Consider the following 26770-nt stretch of genomic DNA (forward strand, 5'->3'; position numbering starts at 1 on the left):
TTCTTAAAAGCTCTGAAAATTGACTGAAGACAACTCCAATCAGCCCTTTGGACCAATCGCCTTAAGTGGAATTGAGCGGGAAATAAAATGTTTGAAAATTGATTTTCCAGCCAGCAATGGAGGTCACACAAGTCGAAAAAAATGGAACAAATCAGGTCTGAAAATGTCTGACAGCAATCTCCTAGCAATGGTGCCACAAATGGTGAAGAGAATCACCAAAAATGGAGGTGAAAACCTCCCCAAAACAAAAATCGCCTAAGTCCAAAATGGTGCCACCCAAGGAAAAATCGTCAAGTCTGAAAAATGATGTCAAATGGTCTTCAATGGCAGCCAAAATAAATCTCCCAGCTAGGAAATGGAGGAAAATGCACAAGGAAATCAACTTCAAGTCTCAATGTTGTCAACTTGACACTCAACCAAATTCGCCCAAATCAACAGCACACCTGGAAAATATAATAATATTATAATACTGGCCTCTTCTTTTAAACTTGCTTTTGCCTTTAACTTTCACCACATAGGCAATGTGGGATAAAACACTTGTACTTATACTTGCCTAGCAAAAGTCGATTTGCTTCTAGAAGGTGAAAATTATTAAATGCCCATTGCAAATCATTTATTAATTGTTTTTATTTTTTAAATAATCGTCACACTTTGTAAAAACAATTAAATTTGGGCCCATTTATTTAAAATATTTCAAAATTCAAATCAGAATGGCCAACAGGGGGAAAATTGATTTTAGTTGGGACAAAAATCCCAATAAAAATCATTAAAATATCCCCTTCAAGGGAAAATCGCACCATGTAGGGATAAAAATCCCTATCAAAATCTATCAACTTTGCACAAAATGGGTCCAAGGGAAAATCGATTTGGGTCTGGAATGAAAATTCCAAGTCAAACCTCGTCATTTAGCACCAAAAACTCATTTAGGGGAAAATAGACCCTTGTTTGGATAGCAATTCGGACACAAAATCTTCAAAACATCCCTAGTGGAAATTCGCCTAGGGTCTGGAATTACTATCCACATAAAAAAAAATCCATAAAATCTCGTCACAAAAGTCCTGGTGGAAAATCGATTCAAGCCAGGAATCATCATGAAAGTCATCCGCAACCTCCTCCACACTCTCAGTGGAAAAACGTGAGTTGTTAGGAAAATCTCCATCATTTAGCGGAATTTTCAGTCATCGAAAATTGCCCCTAGTCTGGATTTTGAATGGTGGAAAAATAGGGCATGTTTGGATTCCAGGGGAAATTCATGTCCAGTCTAGATTTTGAGTGGGGGAAAATTATGGGTAGTCAAGAATATGAGTCGAAAAGCACCTCTAGTGTGGAATTTTGACCTTTTGACCCTTAGAATATGGATTTTCATTCGAAATATGATGATTTTTCCACTCAAAATCACTAAGAAACTTCAAAACTCAATAAAAATTTGAGCTAAACACAAAGAAACCTATCGGGATAAAGTGCAAAACCAACTTGAATGACCTCCTAGGAGCGAGAAAACAACTCAAAAGGGCCCTAAAACACCTTAGCACTAAAAATCACCGACATCGACGTTTGAAAACACGTTAATGCTCAAAAGGTCTACACTTTAGACAAAAATTAGGATCATTTAAAATCTCAATTTTACGCGTTTGATCCTATAACCTCAAAAAACCCTAAACGACAATTAGGTATAATCAAAAAACTTCGAGACTCGGGCACGGGAACTCAAAATTGTCCACTATGCTGCTAGAACCCTAAACTAAACAACGCAGGAAGCAGGAAAGAGGGGGTCCCCATTTGCAATGGGGCGATGTGTGAAAAGGTCACAACACTCTCAAAATAATTAACTTTCAACCTTCACACTGATTAAGCTAGGCAAAGCGTCCACAACAAAGAACTTGCAAATAATTTGGAACTCCCGCAAATGTCTCTGAAAGAGACTCAACAATTTCGATAAATCAACTATGTAAGCAACTGTGAAATACTTGCAAGATATCTCCAACAAATATTAGCCATGATAGATCTTTCACCACTTGAGCTAATCTTCTCCAAGAGGGTTTTTGTCCTCAGGAAGACAGAGATGAACCAAGTTCAATCACAAGAACCACAGTTTTTTCGACAGAGAAATAATAAATCTTCCACATATTGAAAATGAGCTCTAAAAGGTCTATTTTATCTCCACCAAGTCCAATGCCCTAATTAGGGTTTTTGCAATATTTAAATTGATTTTTAACATCTCCTTATGTCTCGCTATGTTAGTGCCCACCTTAGGAAAATCACTTTATTCGATAATATCATAATTTAAAAAAAAATACCTTGTAATTCCTTGGGCACCAAAACAAAGTCACTTTATTAAATTGAATAAAGTTAAATATAAATTTAACTTTAATACTTTTAATGTTATTTGAAATAATACCTCAAAGCACCATAAGTTGCCATTGCAATCACCATCTTAAAATACTAACCTTGCCAGAACCAACTAAAGCTGATAGATGATAATTGATGCACTATAAATAGTAGTGTTCGTTGAGGACCAAAGATGACAAAACTAGAAAAACCCATAAAGATTGGTGCCATGCAAGCACTTACTATAAATAGGAGTGTTCTTTGAGGACCAAAGAGAGCAAACATAGAAAACCCTAGAAAAATTGGCACCATGCAAGCACTTACTATAAACAGTAGTGTTCTCCGAGTACCAAAGAGAACAAACCCAAAAGGATTGGCACCATGCAAGAACTTACTATAAATAGCAATGTTCTTCAAGGACCAAAGAGAACAAACCCAAAAAAACCTAGAAACATTGGCGCCATGCAAGAGCTTACTATAACAACGTTCTTTGAGGACCAAAGAGAACAAACCTAGAAAGCTTGGTGCCATGCAAGCAATTACTATAAATAGCAATTGTCACCGAAACCTACTGAAATTGAGAACCAAGTTCACCAAGGATATTGGGACACTCCCAACAAAACTAGAAACTTTCAGGTAACCCTAGAAAATTGGCCAACACTTGCAAAATAGGATGACACAAAAATGGGCACATTATAGTTTTTGATTAAGAAACAAGCAGATTTTGAAGGGACCCGAAACCCTTTTTGCAAAATGCTGCTTAAAAAGATAGGCATATCGGAGCCAACAGCCAAAGAACAGCCAAAAGCCAACAAAAAACCAGAAACTAGAAATAAGATAGCAAACTAAAGAAAACCTAGTTCAAATTCTTGAGTGCCTCCACTGCAATCTTTTTCAGATCCAGAATGTCTTGGTTGGTCTCTTTCTTCTTCAAATTGGCTCTAGTCCTTTTGGAGGGACCAAAGTTCTCATCCTGCATCTTGTCAAGCGAATCCAGATCTACCACCACCCCTTCTTGTTGGAGACCTTTAAGCTTTCCAACCATAGTATTGATGCTTTCTACCGACCTCTTAACCACTTTATGGCTGTAGGTCACAAGGGATATAAGGTTGTCATTGAATTTTTGGAACTTGTTTTCCAGCTGTTTCAGTCTACCATCATAATCCTTCTTGAGTTTGTCTTCCAGTTTTGTCATCCTGTTGTCGCAATCTTTCTTGAGTTTATTAGCAGTGTTTACAGTCTTTTGCATGGACTCAACAATAGATTTCCTTTGTTTTACACTCCATTGTTCAACACTTTAGTTATCTTGATTACTGTTAACAACATGGATCTTTATATTGATCTCTTTGATTTCATTGAAGAGCCATTTCTGCATTCTGAAATTGTTGACCGTGGAATCACGGGCTATGGTAAGAACATCATCCAGACTTTCTCTACCCAAATTAAGATTTATCAGGCATGGCATGATAGGACGAATTAAATTCAGAATTAGTTATTGAGATGGGAATTTCTAGTTTTCTTTGAACTATGGCCTAACTTCTTTTTCTCCTTCGACTCAGAGTTAAACTCTTCCATTTTGGTGTACCAATCCTCCTCATCAGAGAAGTGACTCCTAGATTCTTCCACCTCAGTATCATAGGAAGAATCAGGGACCTATAAGGAAGGAGAGGGTTGCGATTTAATATGTTCAAATATTAATAACAACAAGCCCCCATGAAGGATTGGGTTTTTCTTGTGCTCTTTAATGTTGGCATTAAAGGAAGCTTGCAGAAAAAAAGGAAAAGAAATCTGCACTTTGTGCTTAAAATGGTTCAACAAAACTAATTGGTGCCCAGAAGCCCTAGTGACCCTACCATCTAGGGTTATATATTTCATGATAACTGTAAGCACAAAGCACCAAACAGTTTTGATATTACCTGTATCATAGTTACTTTTGGAGACTTTGGCCAATTTCTTCCTTTCTTTGTCATCTTTGGGAAATTTCTTGACCGCCGCATCCGACAACCACCTGTCCCTGTAAAACTTGGCCCCTTCCATAGACAAACTAGTAACCTCCACGACAAGTTTTTCATCAATCTCAAAATCCCTGCCAAACATCTGAATGCGCCCCCCCTTCAAACCCTTGGCAAATTTGCTGGTGACATTGGCATCAAACCCATGTAGCAAATTTCCTGGTGACATTGGCATCACACACACACAGTCGTGCACACACAATTTAATTCATTAAAAAAATTAAGCATGCGTATAGATTCATAGAAGGCTGAAAACAAAATAGTAGAGTTCATTTGTAAAATATAAATGTAGAAAAAAAACAAAAGCATGAAAAAAACCATAGGAAATTAGGAATAGCAAATTGACTACTTTGGAATGTTCACTAAACAATCCTCAACTCTACTCTTGCAATGGCAAGCAAGAATGAATGTTTAACAAGGATGAATAATATTTTCGTTATGCATTCACTCTAATATCTTCATTATGCGTTCACAATGTCTTTAACATGTGTTGGAATCAACACTTTAGAGTGTGGGGGGTATTTTTGGCTTTTTAGTCAAACATAGAAATTAAAAAAAACAAAAAAACTCTAAATTCATTGCCAGGGCATCGCTACCTGCCAAATTCAGTCCCTAGGGTGGACCAAATTTGGACCGTAACCAGGCTGGACTGGACCTGAAACAGCAGGCCATGGGGCCTGAATCGGTAACATAGATTGGTAGACCTATGCCTAAAATTCATAAATGGGTCAATAACATTTCTTGGGCCTTGCGCTAATTTGCTTTGGAGATGTGTATTTGACTAGGTGTGTCTACAATCTAGCTGATGTGTTTTCTACTTTGGAGGATTTTATGGTTCTTTGTTGTATTGGAAACACCTAGTGCTAAGGTGTCTTTTCTGGACTCATGATTGCATCTCTGTATGATCAGTGAGAGTTATTGGAAGATTAGTGATTTTGACGAGGGAATCCTAGCTGCAGATCTGATTATGCTAGCTTCTTTGCTTCTGCTGTAAGGAACTGTGGTTTTTGTGCTCGGACCAAGTTGGCTTCGGTGATGCAAGAAATTGCAAAGATAATGTTGTTTCTGGGATTGGGGGTGTCAAATTGTCCCACATTTTATAATGAAATGGGGATAACTGGAAATCATACCTGTGCTGTCCCTGTTGTTTATAACAATATGGGGATATCTTCATAAAGGGTCATACCTATCACTGATATGACAAAGTTTGACACATCATAGATGGGATGTGCAATAGGATGAGTACAATCTCTTCACATGTAAAGTTATCCATATCTGAAATTATGTGGAGTGGCTTAAGAGAGGGCATCTGATATCTTTATCGTCAGAGCTCCACTTAATAAATATTATTATTTTATACTGTTGCTGCATTTACCTAATTCAAAGATCCATTCAAAGAGTAGTAAGATATATCCTACTGCCATTAAAGAAATACTCGTTAAAAAGAAAGACAATGTCATCAAGAGTATAAAAGCGGTTTAGGAATGGTACATGTGTGCAAGCTTTTGAAGACTTCCAGTTTGCTATATATATAATATATATTCTTTTTTTTAAGAGCCTTGAGTTCAGATCTCTAGAAGACATGAAGTGTTGAAATTAGATAAAATATTGCTTTCGACCCTAGGTTCGGAGTACCCCAACGGACAAGGCTGAGTGTGAATTGTTGACTTGACATAAAGACCACTCCGCAGTCATGGCATCTAAATAGAAGGCTAGCCTGGGATCCACAAATAAAATAAAAAAATATTGTATGTGATGATGAAAGTTGTGATAAAAAATAAGTTCCTATCCTTTTTCCCTTATAAAACTTTTTTTTTTAATCTGAAATTCTATTATATCAGAATACGTGGAAATCTAGTTAACGAGTTTCTTGATTTTCATTATACTTTGTTTTCCCCTTCATTGGGTTCCTTTCAGCTTTTAATGAATATGCCTATGCTATGGTTGCAGTTTGGCACGTCAAAAGGAAATAAAACTTAGGAGTCCAAATTTCCATGTTTCAAGAACAAGGTTAGCAATTTACAATGTGCCAAAGTCTATGACAGAAAAGGAACTAAAGAAACTGTTCATCAACGCAATACAGTCACGTGCATCCAAACAAAACCCTGTGATTAAGCAGGTTGGGAAAGGGGGATTGCATATTTATTCATATTTGTTGGATCAAAATGATTGAACATTTTAGTCAAATGGTGTACGTCTTCTGAATGCATCAGGTGAAAATTTTGAGGGATATTAGGAAGCCTGTTAGCACTGTAAAGGGCAGATCTCGAGGTGTGGCTTTCATTGAATTCGGTGAACATGAACATGCAATTGTGGCTCTTCGTGTGCTCAATAACAACCCAGGTCTCACCTCCTCTTTCCTTTTAACCATGTTAATTGATTTAGAGAAATATAACTTTTCCAGTCATTTCATATCGGATGGGAATATCTGGACAAACATTATCAGAATTAACATTCGTTTTGATGATTTAATTTTTTCACTGTAATATCTTTTCAGATTGTCATTAGTATTTTTATATAACAGGATGTTGCCATATCTTACTAAATGGAACATGGTTGGTGTTCAAATGATGTAAAAAATAAAAATCTTGAGGAACATCTAAAGAAGACTGATCAGGGTAGTCAGATTTTAGCTAATAATAGTGATGCAGCGTAAGCATAAGAGAAATTGAATTATTTGGTGTTTTTACTTTTATTTGTACTCAAAGACATGACATTTTATATTGTAATGCAGAAACATTTGGGCCAGAGCATCGGCCTATTGTTGAATTTGCAATTGAAGATGTACGGAAGTTGCAAAAGCGTAACTTGTCAGTTGCCTCTGCCAAAATTAGAAATGGTGATAAAGGAGTGTCTGCCAGGAAACAGAGGCAAAATATAACTCAGACAAGTGGGAGTCTAGGGGACAAGGAGTCTTTTTCTAAAACTTTAGAGGGTGAAGTGAAAGAAAATGCAGTTAAAAGGAACAAAAAGGAGAGAAAGAAAAGTCAAAACAAAACTGAGACAAATGTGATTGTAGGAGACAAGTCTGAGGGCTCTAAATCTTCTAAAGAGGAAGAGAAAAAAAATGCAGTCAAACAGAGCAAAAAGGATAGGAAAAATAGACGCAAGGTTGGCAGAGAAAATCTTATGATAGAGGATAACGGTGAGTCCAATACAAGTGGTAGTTTTAAGAAACAGAAGCAGAAAGCTGTTTCTGGAAAAGGTCCAGCAGAGGCCAAAGAAAAAGAGCACACGACAGATAAACCTACAGGTCAGCGTCAATCACAGGTATGATATTGGTATCTATTTGGTTATTTACAAAATTATATTGTTTGGCTGCATTTATAGCCTTAGCATTCTATTTTCTTTGTTTTAATGTTACCTGAGCTTCTGATGATCACGTATTCTGAATGCACAGGATGCCAAGGGAGTGCAACTCTCTGTGTCTGTCACTGGCAAAAAATATGGCAAGTTGCAACAAAATGTGCAGGAGCAAAACCTCGCGAAAAGGAAGTTTAATGATAGTATTGATGCAGTTTCAGATAAGCAGAACGGTAAAAGACCAAAGAAAAAGGCAAATAGTGGAAAGGAGATTGAAGATGAACTGGATAAGCTGGTTGCACGGTACCGGTCCAAGTTGTTTTCAAACAACTATTCAAATAAGAAAAATGATTTAAAACAAGGTACTGGAGAGCTTCGGAGATGGTTTGAATGATTTCATTTTGAGTTGAATAGATATTTTCCAGTTGTCTCTAGCTGCCTTCATTTTGCATAGATGGAAAAGCTAATTGGGTGTTCAATGGAACACCTAAATCATATTTTTTATTCAGTGCATCTACGTGATATGCTATGAAAAATGGCCAAGTTGAGTTGGTGAACATACTTAGATTTACACTGTACAGGTGATTTGATTAAATTCTTCCAAATTTTAATATAAAAGGATTTTTCATCTCCTTTTAAAATAAAGCTCACTACATTGATGTTGAAATACTGCTGATTGTGAGTTTAGAGTAAATTAAGGAATTTCAGGAGTAGAAGAAATGGTAATTTGGCCATCTTCACTACCGGTATGGATAGATTATATTTACACGTCCACAATCGAACCAACTGACAACCACAAACACTGAAGCTAAAATACCAATATATGGTGGTGCCAAAAGGTATGAAAAGTAAATACTTGGAATTTAATCAAATCATACATATCTGCTTGATGTACTTAACTGGTTTCAAGGAAGAATTATAGCTTCTTTTTAGCCGGTGAAAATATTTATGTTTCGATTGTACATGCAATTTTTTTGAATCAGTTTAATGTTAAATGAAGTTCAACTACCTCTTTTTTAAATGAAGGCTATTCCATAAACTTCTTGTTACATTTTCCACGGTAACCAACTGGGTTTAATTAAGTTGGGAAAAATGGTGCTTCCCTGCGGTTTTCTGGCGTATAGCCCGTCCTGATGGTGAAATGCATCTCATATCCTTACGCGTGATTGAAGGGCATGAACATGTGTATACAGACTAAATTTTAAGAAAATGGTATAATCTACATTTTATGTTTTTTCAAGAAACGATTTCGAGTTCACACTATACATTCCATGTTTTGAGAAAATGAAATAAATTTCCTCGTTTTAGAGGTTTTTTTTGTGGTTAGGTGAATTTTGATTACTCTATGAAATGTGATACAAACATATAATTGAAATTCGTCATCTTTATAATTCATTAATCTCATTGTATATTATATGAAATAGTTTGTTATAATTGTTATTTCAATATTTCAATTGAATTTTATTGTGTGTTTATACAATTTTAATCTTAAAAATTCAGTTCTGGGCAAAAATAATATATTTTACTTGCATGGAAAGGGTTGTAATGTAATGGATTGGAAAAATAGTCATGATAGAAACAAAAGATTAAAAATTAAATTGTTGAGAATTATGATAGAATGGGAAGTCGCTGTTTTATTTGCATGGCTGCAATCATGTCAATAAAATAGATCCAAATGATTGTGTAGGGAAGTGGGGTAGAAGGGATAGTACAATCACAAAGAACTTTGTTGAATATAGCTACTTGTTGCTGTGGGTTTTGACACACTAACAAGGTGGAAGAATGATGGTTTTCTCACTTGGAAAGTGGTAAGTTTCAGGAGTCTTTCTTACTTGAAAGTTGTGAGGTGTAGCATAATATTCTAATTTGACAACACTTTGGTGGGCATTCAAGGGATTGTCTAGAATATCAAGTCATTTACAACTCTAGTGGTTTGATATAGTGACAATCATTATAATGTGTAAACCATTTAATTCTATTGAAATCATGTTCATGAAATTGATTCAAATCATCAAACTTCCGAAGTAGTTTCCATCATTAATTTGAATATGATAAAACCATTTAAAGGCATATGCCAACTTAATTGTTTTTTAAAATTGAATAACATAATTTAGAATATAAAAAAGCTGTGCATTTTGTTTTGTTCAATCTCAAAGAAAAAATGCTTCTAATTTTTAAGACAATAAAACGTGTAAAAAAAGCTTTTAATATCTAAAAGTTTTAGAGACACATTGTTTTGTGAAAAGAAGAAGTTCATAATTTTTTTAAATTAATCTTAATTTGTCATCAATCTAAAAAAAAGAAAAAAGGATAAGAAAAAAGAAGAGAAAATAATCTAACCTTATTTCCAATCCAAACCATGTCTAAACTATCTGGTTAGTGGACAAATTTGATGGAATATCATTCCTTGCCTGACTCGGAAGGTGTGATCTTCAAAAGATCATAACCCAAATGTATGATGGATGGATTTTAGACAATAAAAAAATTGTTTAGATTGACCACAAAATGTTTCACCATTAGCAAGACATCAATGATATGGAACAATTGAATTCATTGAACATTCGTTGAATTAAATGAATGAAAATGGAAGAAGACAAATTTAGAGCTTGATAAAGATGAAAAGCCAATAATTGATTATAATTCGGTATGTTATAGTTTAAAGAATGTTTACAAACTACTACAATACTCTATAATTGCATATTTATATGTTATTTGGAATGGGGAATGTGAAAAGTCATTCCCTCTAAAAAGTTTGTGAGAAAAGTTACATTAGAATGTGAAGGTTCACTTTTATTTGCCTTTACATTCTAATCTTTTATTATATTTACGTTAAAGGTATAACTTGCAAATAATCTTATGTACACTTTTAGTTATCTTTAGTGTCTTTTTGGGATTGCCTTTACAAATTCGTTGCAAATTTGTTTGCAATTTTCACTATAAATTTATTGTATAAATTGAACATCAACTTTGATGATAATATTTGACAACCTTTCATATACCTACTTATATTTGACGTTCTTTTAAAATGTCTCATAGGTAGTCTATGTTCTCACGAGATTGATAATAGAAGGAGAATAAAAATCCCCCCTTTAGAAGGCTTCCCCTTAACTACCTATTCATACTAGTTCTTCAAAATTTGTGTGAAATAAAATTCATGTGGATCATTATATATGTTACATCCAATTTGATCCGCAAAATTGCGCGCACTTTTTAAGGCATCTTGCACGATGTCATATGTTCTAAATCTTGCCTTGCAATCATTCTAAAATTTCCTCTCGAACTTGTAGACCTCTATATACTTTTGACAGATGTATAATTCTTTTCCATCCAATATCTTTTCATTTACTAAAAGCAAGATGTCCATATTTGCTAGCTCAAGAGTGTGAGGATAATCAATTTCAATAACTGGTTTCCCTAATGACATTTTTCTCCAGCATTTTGATAGAATCTTCCTTAGCAAACTAATTAGAAGTAGGCCCTACTTCCTCCATAGTCTTGTGTCCTCGTGAAAGTAGTGTAAGATTTAATAAAAATCCGAGTACATGCTTAGATTTAGGTGAAAGCTACATGCAAACCTACAAATTGTCTAGAATGAAAGAATCAATTAAAATTCAATATGAGAGTATGGAGAGATTGATATGAAATTTAATACCTAATGATAGGAAAGAGCTACAGTACTATCCTCAGAGTTTCCAAATCGAATGAGGATGAGGATAAGACAAAAAAACAAAAAGAAAGGAATCGTTTTAACTAGGTTTCCAAAATTTAGAAGATAATGAAAAAGTAGAATCCCATGAAAGAAGAAAGTTATAAGTACTTATCCTATGCTACATAAGTAAATAAATAACTTACCTAAGTAAGCTTATATAATAAGGTGCAATTAGATAATTACACCAACACCCTCCCTTAAGGACAATTTAGAAGAAATGTGAAAAAAAGGGTTCTAACAACTAGGTCTGATCAAGTACCCATATACAATGATGATGCTCCTCAAAAAATGAGAAGGACAAAACCTATAGGATAAAACTCCCTTTAAAGAGGATGAAGAGAAAATGATAAATAAATATGGAAGCTTCCTATATACCTTGATGTTGAAGTTGAATCGTGATTAAGGCTAATCCATAAGAGCAAGTACCATGAATATTTGGGAACATTAACCATAATGAATGGATTTCAATTCGAGATGTGCTATGATGTGAATCAGATGCCAGATTCATGATAATTTATTATGGGCTCTCATTCTAAAATGTGAACCTAAGTGAATAAAGATTTGTCAAGTTATAAGAAAGATGTAGCAATGAGAAAACTAGAGGATCTAGATACAACTCATATGAGATTTCATCAAGATAGAGGTAGGATCATAGTGCATGCCATTCGACTACACTTTGTAATGAGCACAGAGTTATACTGAGGTGCGAGTGAATCAACATAATAGCAACCTTTTCCCTTTTAAAACTTTACCATAAGCATATCGATTGCACAAATTCAACAACATAAGGTGCAACAATTACACAATACAACTAGAACACAATATTTACATGGAAATGTTTTTGGGATAAACCACAAAACAATATTTCTTTTTATATAGTAATTTCTTACAATATTTGTAGTCACCAACCTACTAGAGGCACCAACCCCCACTGGTAAGCACCAACTTAGTGAGAGACACTAGTCTCTCTTTTATGTAGGCACTGACCTCCTTTTTTAATTCTCTTCACAAGTTTGCTAAAAACTCTTCTCAAATATGATCAAGATCTCTTCACAAATATGCTTAAAACTCTTTTCTAATTTGCTCAAAACCTCTTTACAATTCTACCTTGAAATCTAACAAATTTTATCTCGTCTCTCATTATCCTACTCATATATCTGCTTAAATTTTCCATGTAAGTTTGCTCAAATCTACCAATAAGTTTGCTCAAATTATGCTCCATGATCTTCATTGATATATCTTCATATATTTTCTCATATACACTTTTGCCTTTGATCAACCTCCCTCTTCTCACATAAATCTGCTAGTGTATGAATAATATATCTCTTTTAACTTTCATACACAAGTCTTCTATGATATTCTATTATTATTTTTTCAATATAATCTTGCTGGTGTATTAAAGATATATTTCATTATCTTCCACGCTCACATCCTCACTACTTCCCACAAATTTCATACGCCAATACATATATACATATATAGAATGTACACATACACATACACATACACATACACATACACATACACATACACATACACATACACATACACATACACATACACATACACATACACATACAAATACACATACACATACATATACATATACACATACACATACACATATACATATGTATATATGTAAATATGTGTATATATATGTATATATGCATGTGTATATATGTATTTATGTATATGTATGTATGTGTATATGTATATATGCGTATACATGTGTATATACGTATATATGTGTATATATGTGTGTTTGTGTATATATATGTGTTGTATGCATATGTATATATGTATATGTATATGTGTGTGTGTGTGTGTGTGTGTGTGTGTGTGTGTGTGTGTGTGTGTGTGTGTGTGTGTGTGTGTGTGTGTAGCTACACACACATGGGTTTTTAATTTCATCCTTCTTTGATCATCTTAAAGAGGGGGAACTACAAACATTGGAGAGATGGCATTATCACTCATCTTAGATGACTTCATTTATTGACCCATTTGTATAATATTGTTCCTCTGCCTAGCACACCTAGTAAGCAAGTTGCCTGGAATAGCAAGAGGGATCATGTCTTAGGATTTATTTTTTATACATGTAGATGACGACATTTTGGAGTCTATTATTGATTTTGAGTGTCCTCATGCTCTTTGGACTAAAATTTGGGATTTATATGGAGATCTTGATACTCATCCATTCTTAGATGATCCTATTTCAGATTCAAATGTGCCTCGTCATGTTCCAGAGAAGATACCCTATGATTGTGATACTATTAGTGAATTTGATACTTTCAAATATTTTTAGACTTCATATGAGACTACAATTGCTTCACAAATTCCCGATTCTTCTTCAAAGATAATTGACCTGCCTTCACTTGTATTGACCTTTTATCTAGTCATTTGCGACTTCCATCTTTCCTGATTAGCTAGGCATATTCAATATTTCATGTTTGTGGTTGCATGATAGATTCCTATTCGGTATATTAGAATTGGTTTGTGATTATTCTACCTCAGATTTGGAGGATACGTTTGAGGGGCCATCTCTCCTCCTTGATGACAATTGTTGCGTTCCCATTGTCACATCAAATTTATTTTTGGAGTTTGTTCTACATTAGTTTTTGCATAGTTATAATTTCCCACCTTATTCTTCGTTTGGGTATGTACCTGATCAGATTGTGCCATCATCATATCAATTAGACACATAGACACATGAGTAGCTTTCAAAGACACCATAATCATTCTTCATGCTTCCATCTTTCATAGCATATGCTGAATGGGAAGCATACATGCGTGTATACATGGTTTTGTTTCTTCCTAAGGGGAGACAAGTGGTTTACAATCATCGGATCTTGTTTTTTTAAAGCACTTACTATTCTTGTAGTTGATTATTCATTGAGGGGCTAAACATATAGTCTCTCTCTTTCCCTCCTATGTAGGGGCTATTGATTAGATTCTTCTGATGGATGTAGTTCTTGGGGGTTATTGATGCTAAGACCTTCATACATCACTTTGTCTTTCACTTGTGCATGATTTTCTTCTCTTTTTTGACTCTTTTTTCTATGTTTGTAAGAGATAATTTTATTTGTACATGGGTACCTAACATGACCTAGTTTTTGGGACCCATCATCATATGATGTTTCATAGTGCATCATAATCTTGCATAATAATCTCACTCTCTAAGTTGCATTTAAGTGGGGGTATCAGTGTGAATGTGGTTATATCCTAACTATTTCATAGTTAGAACCTATTCACATGTTAACTTAGGTCTTAACTTACATTTAAGCTAGGTTTGTTAGAGTTTTAAAGGCAAACAAGAGCAATAAACAATATGATATATAGTCGTAATACAATGCCCTCATAAAATAGTGTTGCTTTCTAGGTCAAACAAAGTGCACAAAATTATCCCTCGTTATATCTATGACCTAATGATGAATGGCTAGGATTCACAATGATATAAGGGGAAAACATGACTGAAAAAGTCACCACAATTTAAGCCTAGCAACATGATCAGCCATCACATACCAACAATCTCCCACTTGGAGACTGATCAGGCTCCACACCAGACAATCTCCCACTTGGAGACTGATCAGGCTCCACACCAGACAATCTCCCACTTGGAGACTGATCAGGCTCCACACCAGACAATCTCCCACTTGGAGATTGATCCTGTATGAAAATCACCGCACATGTAGCTCCCACTAGATTGACACATTAGGACTTGGCTTGTTTCTCATTTCCACTATTATCAAGCATGAAGGCCAACACAAAATTGAGCTGGAAGTCATTTTTTCTTGAGTTACCATCTTAGTCAACATATTTGTAGGAATCTTGCTAGTGTGTATCTTCTCTAGCTTCAATTGACCATCCTCTAAAACTGAGCATATGATATGACACCTGAGCTATTTATGTTTTGCCTTAGAGCGAAGGGTTGAGTTCTTTGCAAGATGAATGCCACTTTGACTATCACAATACAACCTGGTGCTCTCCTACTACTTTCTCGATTCTTCCATTAGCCTTTGTAACCAAATCATCTCCTTGCTAGCCTCAATAGTAGCAACATACTCTACTTCTGTGGTGGAGAGTCAACAACCTTTTGCAACCTTGAAATCCAACTAACTGTTGTTCCACCTATAGTAAATACATACCCTGTTGTACTCCTCTTTCTATCAACATCTCCCGCTAGATCTAAGTCAACATATCCTTGAAGAGTGTAATTAGAACCTCCAAAATATAATGACTGAGTAGTAGTACCTCTCAAATACATGAGAATCCACTTTACTGCATTCCAAAGGTCTTTTCCATGATTATTCATATACTTATTGATGACTCCCACTGCATGTGTAATATTTGGCCTTGTATACACCATGCCATACATGAAGCTGCAAATTGCCAAAGAGTATGGAACCTTGGACATGTAGTTCATATCTTCTTGTGTCAGTTAGTTTAAAATGATTGGGCAAAGGTGTACTAACCAGTTTTGCATCATGCATTTGAAAGCTTTTCGACACCTTTTCTATGTAATCACTTTGAGACAATGTTTATGTATGGTTTTATACCCTCCTTCATGAAGGGCGATATCTCTTTAATAGTCACAACCTTTTCTCATCACAGGCCTTGAAGACTTTAATTGCTATTTTTTCAAACATAATCAAATGGTTTATAAATCTGATCATTGCATTTTTATTGTATGTTTGTTGTCTTCTTTTGTCTTATTTGGCTTTTGTCATATATGACTTTTATCTTTTTCCTAATTTTGTCTTGTGTGACTTCATCTTATATGATGAACGATAAAATTATATTATTCCCATTTTGTCTTTATTAAAGGTAATTATTCCTTCATTCGTCACTACCACACAAAATATAATCAATTGCTTTACGAATATAATCATTTTTTTATACAAGTTACTGGCTTTAAGTAATCTCTAGTCTTTTAATAGAATCACCCCTTTAATGAATGTAATTTTTGTTTTAGACTTTCACTTTAATTGCTATGTATTAATCATTGTTCACATTATATCTGCCTTTCTAGTTGCTGGCTCATTATTACAAGAAGATTGGTCACTATTTTTATTTCTAGTTTTTGTTATCTAAAACATCTTAGTCACAACAAATTGACCACACACACACACACACACACACACACACACACACACACACACACACACACACACACACACACACACACACACACACACACACACACACACACACACACACACACACACACACACACACACACACACACACACACATTCTTGGCAACAATAAATAACTCATGTTGTTCCACACTGCAAACCATTGTGCCCTTGGAAATATATCTCATTTCACATCAATGATAATGATGAAAACGTTTTCATCCATACTCTTTGCTCTATGAACTCTTTGACATCATTGACAATCAATCCAACAATATCTCTCATAACTTTGACATCCGTGATGATTTGACACCTTACCTTTGACATCAATGACGACTTGCAATACCTTTGACATCAATGACGACTTGCAATACCTTTGACATCAATGACAACACTTCCAACACTTTAATCCATTTATTACCTTTTGTTATGTAGAAACATTAGAAGCTTATGCATCCAACTCGCTATTATGAAATTTTATTGTAGTTCACGATTACAAATTGCCCATGCATACACCCCTCGAAAGACAAGCACATGACATGATGAAAGTTTATAATTGAGTGCATTTGCACAAATACCCTCAAGATATCACAATTGTGAGACCCCCAACAAATTTTGATGGTGACACTCTATAATTAGCATGTTAATAATTGCCACTTGCCATGTTAATGAAGTTGTCTTGATTTTAGTGTATTATAAATATCCATAATAGGCTAGAGAGATGGAATGATATTTTTAATACAAAATTAGTTAAGTTATATCACACCAATAAAAAATACAAAAAAAAATTATGCTCTTAAAAAAATGCAAAAAAGAATATCATATGAGTCCAAATGGAGCATTGGAAGTTCTCGAAATAAGAAGTAATCAACACCACTTGTTAGAATTTGTAATTTCTAAAAAATACACTTAAATTAGGAATCGTCTACACCATTAAAAAGTTTTATAAAAACTATCTCATACTAAAAATTACTTGAAAAATAGAGAAAAAATGAGCAAGGATAGAGTTTCCAAACAAAAATTAAAATTGCATCAGAGAAGGGGTAAGGTTGAAAATAGTATTCATAGCTTTAAAATATTGTTCATGGCTACGAAATTGGAAAACGTTTCTAGAAAACACTATTCATGATAGAAAAAAATGTCATTTATAGTTAAACTCATTGATAACCACAAAAAAACACTATTTACCATTGAAAGCACTATGGTTGTTTATTGTCAAACACACTATTCATTGGTGAAAACATTATTTGTAGGGTTGTACGACCTCCAATAAAAATATTAGCTTAAAATAATTTTTGTGTTCGATTTTGATAAATGTTATATGGAAGTAGGGGTTTTTGTGCCTTCTAGATGCAATGGGTAAGGTTTTTTTGGTTTTAGAATGCTCTAAAGACTCATTTATGCCTATTCAATGATGAAAACCCTCTGAGTAATAAAGCTTTCTTATCTCTGATTTCGGTGAAACAAATGTGAATATTAATTTCTTGAGCCTTCTAAACATTGTATTGAACTCAAATTTGATCCATCAAACTCCAAAATATACTTGAAATAAAAATTAGAAAGGGAAGCCCCTAATAATTTGATGTAATTACTCTCCTACAAAGCTTAGATTGAAATATCTATTTCTCAAAAGATAGAATCAATTAAATACACTAACAAAGCTATATACAATGTAGGATTCAATACAAATTTAAATACAAGACAAGACATAGGATGTTAATTGTATGGGACCTCCTATGACAACTAGTGAGTTTTGCAGCAAATTCATCTAGAGAAGGCATTTTGTATGTGGAACCTAGGGCACATTTTGTCACATAGAATGTAGAAACAAACACAAATAATTAGGAACAAGTTTAAAAAGAATGCTCAAGATTAGTTTCTTATCATCTTTCTTGATTCCACATTGTTCCAATTGCAATCTTACATATTTGAGTTTTTTGAAGAAGTCTTCTATAGTGTCAAAGTTGGTTGGACTCAACCCTATGAGTTCATTCTCCAACTGGTGCCCTCTTAACTTATCCTTCTTACCAAATTTGGTGTAGTGACAAATTCAATGTTAAACCACTTTATCTTTTCCACATCATCACGAGGTTTGGTTTCAAGCCCCATTGTAACACAATGATATCCATGTCTTTTTAGATATATTATCATCTTATATTTCCATTCAAAATAGTTGTAAGGTATTAAAATGGGAACTATAGATGCATCCATGAGGGAAGAAAATAAGATTACAAATAAGGAGCAAAAGTGCAAGAAAGAAGACACACACGACACCCCCTTTTTCACTAGTCTCAAAAATCACTCTCCCCTCCCCCCAATATTACAAGGTTGACACTTTATAATTAGTGTGTTTACAAGGCCTTTCTAGGCCTCCAAATGGCTAAAATTAAAATTTTTGATATAAAAATATTTGATACATTTTTTTTTTAAATAGCCTTATAGTTGCATAATTCTCTTCAATACCTTTCCAATGCCTATTCATTTTTGAAAAAAAGGAATTTTGAGGTGAAACATATGGCCTCTTAAAGAGAAAAAAGTGCAACAACTTCAACCTACAATATTTGATATAAAATTAATTAATTTTTAATAAGACTTGCATGGGTGGAAAGTGCTCATTTCTAGCTTTCAGTCTGGTAGTTGTTTGCAAAAATCTGACATCTCAGGCAAAAGTTATGCAACTTTTAAAAAAGTTACTAAATCTACTAGTAAAAAATGATTCATGCTTGATTCTTGATTTTCGCAATATGTATTAACTATATGCAAACGATAAGAGGTACCCATGTATTTTTTTTTTACCTTGGGAACCATACCCATAAATTATTTTTCCTACAAATGAGTGGAAGCTAGATTTCTAAAGCTAAAATGAAAAAAGCTCTAGTAATATTTTTGAATTTTTTATTTTGATTTATTTTACTGTGTCCTAAAAACTCTAATTTTGGTGAAATAAACACCACTCTTGAGTTTGCCAAGCATTCTAGACACTCTAAAAGCTGCAATCAAGCAAACAGGATTAACTAGCTAGAGGCTTATTTTTTATTTAAATTGTTGTGATTCTCTAGGTCACACAAGAATGCAGGAGAAGATAATACTTGGTTTTTAAGGAAAATATTAGCTATTTAGTAGTCTCAAATCTCTCTAAAAATTAGAAAAGTAATGAATTATACCAGATAACATGACTCTGATACCATGTTAGATTTATTCTATGAGAAGCAAGAACTGAACAAGGATTTGATTTTGGTTGTAGATCACATGCAACTCCAAGCAAAAGATGATTGCATATCAAAATAGTTGAACAAAGAGAAATAATAAATCAAAGAAAAATAGAGAAAAAAGAAAGAGAATTTTGAGAAGACTCTCAATACTCTCACCGAGCTATCATTGAATTTGTAAAGGTGAGAGGAGAGTGCTGAATATATATTGAAATAAGGGCATATACATCCAAGAGGTACATTAACTCCTAATCCCTATTAAAAGTGGGAGTTTTTACGTACTTGGTAAAATGCCAAAATATGTGGCACAACCTCCTTACATGAAGACATGAAAGGAGATATTAAAGGTGGCATATAAAGCCAATAGAGGGTGAGAAACCCAACTACCCCATAACCCACTTAAGAAATGAAAAAATAGTTGTTACAAGAGGTGGCACAACAAGCTAAAAGAGGGTGTGTAACTCAACTACCCATGTGTGGGAGAGAGTGGCACATGTAGCTAAAGTATTTCATCATGTGTCCTCATATTAACCATTCCTAATCACCTAAGCAAGGTTAGATAATGTGTAGGAAAAATAAATACCGCCTAACATAAGGAAAATAAAACACCTACACTAACATATCCAACTTAACAATGCTATCAATTGGCATGTGGTACCTATCCATTCATTTTCTATCAATATCCTTCCTTTCACAACTTGCTTTTCTAGCTCCATAGTGATGAAATATACATCACATGAATGCACAATAAGAGGCCCATACTTAACCTCGACTTAAGAGATGGTATCTTCGTCTTCATTAGTTGATCTATAAGAGAAGAGGGGCGAAAAAATAACATCATGAAATAACAACATTTGTACCACCATTTATCAAAAGTTGAATATGCAATCAATAACTCATTTTGGTAGGAGTATGTGCACCTTCCTTGGCTTTTCAAAAGCACAAAGTGATCATCTAATACATTCTCAACCTTCACAATTCCATCTACATTTTGTATTTGCATTTGCCTCATAAGTTGTGACCATTGAACCATCTTCACATTATTTTACTTATGCTCATGTATGATAAATTTGGTTATTCGACTCTTAAATTCGAAGAAATATTTAAATCTTCTACCATAAGTAGAAAATACATTTTCTGTAATGCCCAGCTAGGAACCTCGAAGGAAAACTCACAAACAAGGGTGAAACAATTTTTTTTTTAAAGGAATAAACATAATAAGTGCATAACACACAACATGCACGATAACACAAGTAGAAGACTTACACCGGAATTCCTTAAGGGTTACCAACGAAGAATTAACTTCAAAGATAAATTCCATAATTACCATTAATCCAAATATTCATCATTAACTCAAAGCTCACAAGAAGCCATAAGAAATAATAGATTACACCATTGAAATATTGAAATAATACATTATAATTCCACTTCAATAAGCATGTACAAATATCATAAAGGAAACTGATAAAAACACCCGAACATAGGATTACATTGCTCTTTCAATACATAGCTTCTCAATATACATATAAAGATACATATAAACCAAATACAAGGTTACATAAGATCAATATTACAATGACCACATAGGTTTCCAAATAACAATAATCTCCAAACATGAGATGAAGAATGAGCCACGATCCACAAAAAACACATGCGAAGCCAATCCTCGCATGAATGTACAAATCCGAACATTTGATGGGAAGTGGCACTACCACCCGACCATGTAATTCCCAAAATGGAATCACCCCACCATGCTAGGAGATAGCTAAGGACCCTCAAACAAGCATAAGCATGACATGGTCGACAAAACAATACGACTCCATGACAACACAATATGACTCCACAAAATCCAGGTGACTCAACATCACAAATACACAAGTGAACCTAAAGAGAGAGTGTCATCGCATAGCTTGATGGTTACCTTGGTAGGCTCTCTTAGGTCCCGACTCTCTGTCCTGGTAACCTCTCCCGAACCTCCGACTCCAACTAAGTCTCATGCAGACCCTACCAGCCTTTCGTGAAGACAAGGTGGTCGGTTTGCCATTCCAAGCCTTCTCACAACATTATGAGCCTCAGTACAAGCACTCACCTATGCACGAGGTACAATTATCTTCATTAATGTTTGAGTACTACCCACCTAATCAATTAATTAGATTATCATTTGTTATCTGACTTTCGCAGGAGTAACCTGCTCGAAAGCCACTCTCTCAAAGGACACTAAACAGACAAGGTCACTCCCCGAGGACCCTATGGCGAAGCAGACAACCATTACACCACTTTTAGAAATAAGTGGTCAAACAAGGACATACTGACTCTTGGCTAACCATAAGGCAAAGACACTACATGGGTACGACAACGAAGCCAACATATATCACTTGGTCAAAGGTACCAAATACGCCAACACAAGACGACTGAACCACATACTAGAATTAACACAATATACACTTGCAAGGACAACTAATTCACTAAGTCCACACTCAAACAATCTTTGAGAAAATCAGCATCATAAACACTTGCAACATCATTGATTGGAAATTAAATAAAACACTCTTTTCCAGCAGTCACATCTAATCAATTCCAAATCAATATTCCATCAGGTATGAAATTCCACATTAAACATTCAACATAATTAAACATGAATTCCAAACATGCATTTAGTTCATTTCTAGAATATATCCAAATTAACCAATTTGAATCTCCAATTCATGCCTTGATTTCCATTGATAAATTTATTAGCCACATAATAAAAATCACATGAAAATCACCATTTTCATTCAACACAAAATCCATTTCACAAAGTATAATTCATTTATTAAAAATTAACTTATTGCACTAACCAGTTTGAACTGGTAAAGGGACATGGTTACGCGGGGGTCAAACCAACCCGCATCAGTGCCACTGCTGGGGCCGCAAGCACTACCTGCTGGTAGTACTGCTGCCGATTGGTAGCATTGCTGCCGACCAGTAGCAGGCACTACCATCCGGTAGCACTGCTACCAAACGGTAGCAGTGACTACTGACCGGTAGTGCTGCTACTGTTAATAGCAGTAGCTACCTGTAGGCAGCAGAGACTACCGACCCACGTGGTGGGACTAGCCCGCCATGGGGTGAGGTAAAGTCGACAAAAAAAATAAAATACATGCCTCCAAGGCATTAAAATCAACACTCCACCCAATCATTTAAACATGAAAATGATTCATTTTCGGAACATTTCACAAGCACACACATACACAGTGCCAAATCCGATTTTCAAATGGAAACTTACCAATAAGGCAAATGGTGAAATGAAATCCCACGGAAACCCCAAATATTGGACAACAAGATACTAGAAGGCACACAACAAGCTAAATCTAGTTCAATCTTTCCAAATAGAAGAGGTAAAACAAGAAATTGATTTTCAAGATCAAACACACAACAGATAGAGAAATGAACCATTTCCTTCCTAAATGCAACCATATGATATAGATTTCACAAAAACACTGATGATAAACACTCTTTCTTCCATTCCAATCATTCCACAAGCATCTACAGGAAGATTTGCATAATTTCCACACAAGAAGCAAACTGAAAATTCCAAATTTAAAATGAAAACAAGAAGAGATTATCCAACCTTGAAGCAAACTAGCAACCAAAGTGAAGGAAGAATCCCAATCCTTGCAAACCAATTCGAATTCCAGCTCCTCCTTCCAGAGTGATTTAGCAATTTTCTCTCCAAAATTCTGCTTCTCCTCTTCCAGTGAATCTTAGGAATAACATGAAAATTATCTTTTAACCTAAACTTTCTAGGTTAAAAGTTTCCCAACCAATCAGATTTAAATATTTTAAAACTAAAAAGCAATCAGATTTACTCCTTTTTCAAAAATAATTATTTTCCAATAATTAAAATGAAAAGGTCCAATGGAAAAGTGAAAAGGATTTATTAATTTCTATTTCGAAAAATACTTTCTTTCAACATAATCATTTAACATTTAAATGGCTAGGCAATTATTTATTTCCTTTCACAAAATATATTAATGCCACTTTAGACAATAAAATAGGCCATTTAACCATTTAATCTAGCAAATCATTAATTTAATTAAATCAATAATCACAGAGCATAATAATTAACTAACTATGCCAATATAAGATAGCATCATCCATTTAATTAAATCACTATTGAAATAAACGGAAGCACGCACAACAAAGAATGATCAAATGACGACTCACAAATGACCAAACCAAAGCACTATGACTCGCATAACAACTAGACGAGAAAAGACAACCGACTGACAACACTCACACAAGTGTAACTGCGGGTCAAGTTAGGGTACAATAACTATCTCCTCCACTCCCATCGGATATATAAGGCATGCTCAGACTTGTGAAACCAGGTGGAGTCAATACCCCGTACCTACCCGGTACTAGTACCTGTAATGTCCTGTACCATAGAACCACACGTGCATATAGACCAATATATATACAGACACATCATGCACATCGATGAAGGAGAATTGTGACGTTCCCTATCTCACTGGAGTGAGTGAAGGAAAATCACCCCCTCGCATCCCAATACACTTGCAAACATGCAACATATAAATAACGCATCACAATGTAAGGTAAATGTGTCAGTCTATGATAATGATCCATAAAATAACATTAAACATAAGCACTGAAATACTGCATAAGAGCATACACCATACATCCAGATAAAGCATGAAATATCATCACATGACATCCTAATCAATATACAAAAAGAGGCTAATCGAGGAGGGGTACTACATTTTCAATATTTTTCAACCTCTTGATCTCAATTTGAATGGATTCACACCTTTGTAGTAATAGAGTTCAATTACCTTCTCCTAAAACAACACATTCTACTAGAAATGGATGTGATAAATCTTAAATGAAAATTACAAAACATGAGTTGATTACCTTCATAAGGTCATCAAATTCTTCATGCGTTGTATTGTCTTGTAGATCTTGAGTAATATGTATATGAACCAAATATTGAAGCCTTATAACCTTCTTACTGCCACGAATAGTTAAACCATCTCATGTATCTCATTCTTATTTAAGCTTCTCCATAATCCCAAGGATAACAATCTTGTGTACTATTTGCTACTAAATAAAAAAAATCAAAATGACATATTTTTCTTATCACCTTCCCATAATAAGAATCTCAATGTGACTATCTCCATTTGACTACTACTTATAATCCTTTCTCCAACTGTAGGGTATAGCTTCGAGGAGTGATCTATAAATTTTAATCATTGATATTTCATAATATGGGTAGAATGCATAACAAACCATATAAACTTCCTTTCAATACAAATGAAAGACATGGACAATTCAATGGTGATATTAAAGCCTCTACATATTTTGACCCTCAATATATCACCCAAATCCCATATCCAAAAATAATCTTAAATTTGAAACCAAGAATCCACATACTCTATGATGTAAGTTATACCCTTTACCTTATCACCTTTCTTGGAGTTCTTCCCATGATGACAAGATTTTCATAGTGACAGAAGAGGAAGTAACAAATGTGAAGTATGATCACTATTTTCATACCTTAAGTTGTCAACAATAAACTCATCCTCCTTAGACGAGGTAGGAATTGTGGAGATGTCATTAACACTACTATATTTATAACTTAAAATACTTTCTTCAAATACATGTCCATTTGCAACTTGTTAGTTGGATTCACCTAAAACACTAGGATGCCACAACATCATCCATGATATATTTTGAAATTGAAAGAAAGGATTTACCTTCCACTTTGTACTCTTCATCTTGTCTATATTTTTAAAATGTCTCTCATGATTATAAATACATTCAATGGCATAGAAGAAAATGGTGCAATAACTCTTCTCTACTATTACCCTTATTATTCCTTGAACTATGATCAAAGAAAGAATTAATGCTCTTAGCTGATTTGAACATCCTTGAAAGATCGACAATAATATTACCAACTTCAAAATGAACACCATAAACTAAAGTATCCACCACATATTCATGACCACCAACATAGCTAATTTTTAAATCATTCTCACTATATGTTTCTTGAATACTTTTGAAAGTCATTGGATTATTATCTTCTATTTTGAAATCTTTTCCTTCAATATGAAAAATTGATTTCTCATTGAATTCATTACAACAAATACTTTCTTAATGTGAGTTCTCATTAGAAGATAGTGAAATATTATTTGCAAGTAATAATTTCTTGCCTTCAACCTCCTTTTCTATGATTTCCACAATATATTTCTCCAAAATTTACTACTGCATTTTTATTTGTTCTTTTGATTCAACAAAAACCTTTTCTTCACTTTCTAATTATGAAATTTCATTAGATACCACCTCAATGTAATTAACTTCTTCTTCAACAATATATTTATAATTAGGTACCATTGTTTTCTATAAGAAAACCATAATTTCTCGCTTTTGGGCTCATTTCTTGTTTCATCATCTATCATTTTTGTTGTAATTGGAGGTGTAGCCTTATTTGAAAATTCCTTTGAAACCCTCCCCTTTGATGCCAATGAGTGGATTATTTGTTTCGAATGATAAGTTAAAGTATTATTATGCACAAATGACTCCCATGTTATGTTGTTGTAAATGTGGTGATATCCTAACTAGTCATAGTCAGAACCTATTTACACATTATGTTTACATAGGTTTTGGATTGCATTTAAGTTAGGTTGCATCATCCTAAGCTAGTTATCCTAGGTGGAATTTGTAGAAGTTAGTTACAATGGGGCTATGTCTCATTATTTAATTTTAACAACTCGGCCATTTAATATTTCATCACGCATTTAATGTTTGTATCAAGGGTAGTTGTCTCATCACATAGGATTACAACACATATTAAGATCTTGTGTACTTTACCTCACACTCTTGCCTATATAAGCAAGGCCTATGTACATTTGCATTCATATTCAACCATTATCAATATATGCATTGTTAAGTTAGTTGTCTTTCCATTCTCTCTTTTAAAATCTATTTTATTCTTGCATGGATCTTGGGGGTGTTGGGGAGTTACTGATCAACTCCTACATGGTATTAGAGTTGTCTTTGTTAAATACTTCCTGTATT

General features: G+C 34.2%; 1 protein-coding gene across 1 annotated transcript in view; it reads left to right on the forward strand.

Moving 5' to 3' along the window:
- Positions 1-8271, forward strand: part of LOC131064860 (uncharacterized) — a 100272-nt gene extending 92001 nt beyond the window's left edge. Inside the window, exons 18-21 of the mRNA XM_059220696.1 lie at positions 6291-6459; positions 6554-6683; positions 7075-7610; positions 7741-8271. Coding sequence (XP_059076679.1) covers positions 6291-6459; positions 6554-6683; positions 7075-7610; positions 7741-8037 — 1132 coding nt within the window. The 3' untranslated portion in view covers positions 8038-8271. The remainder of the gene's footprint in view (positions 1-6290; positions 6460-6553; positions 6684-7074; positions 7611-7740) is intronic.
- The last annotated feature ends 18499 nt before the right edge of the window (positions 8272-26770 follow it).

This window comes from Cryptomeria japonica, chromosome 5 (assembly GCF_030272615.1).
Source record: "Cryptomeria japonica chromosome 5, Sugi_1.0, whole genome shotgun sequence".
NCBI lineage: Eukaryota > Viridiplantae > Streptophyta > Pinopsida > Cupressales > Cupressaceae > Cryptomeria > Cryptomeria japonica.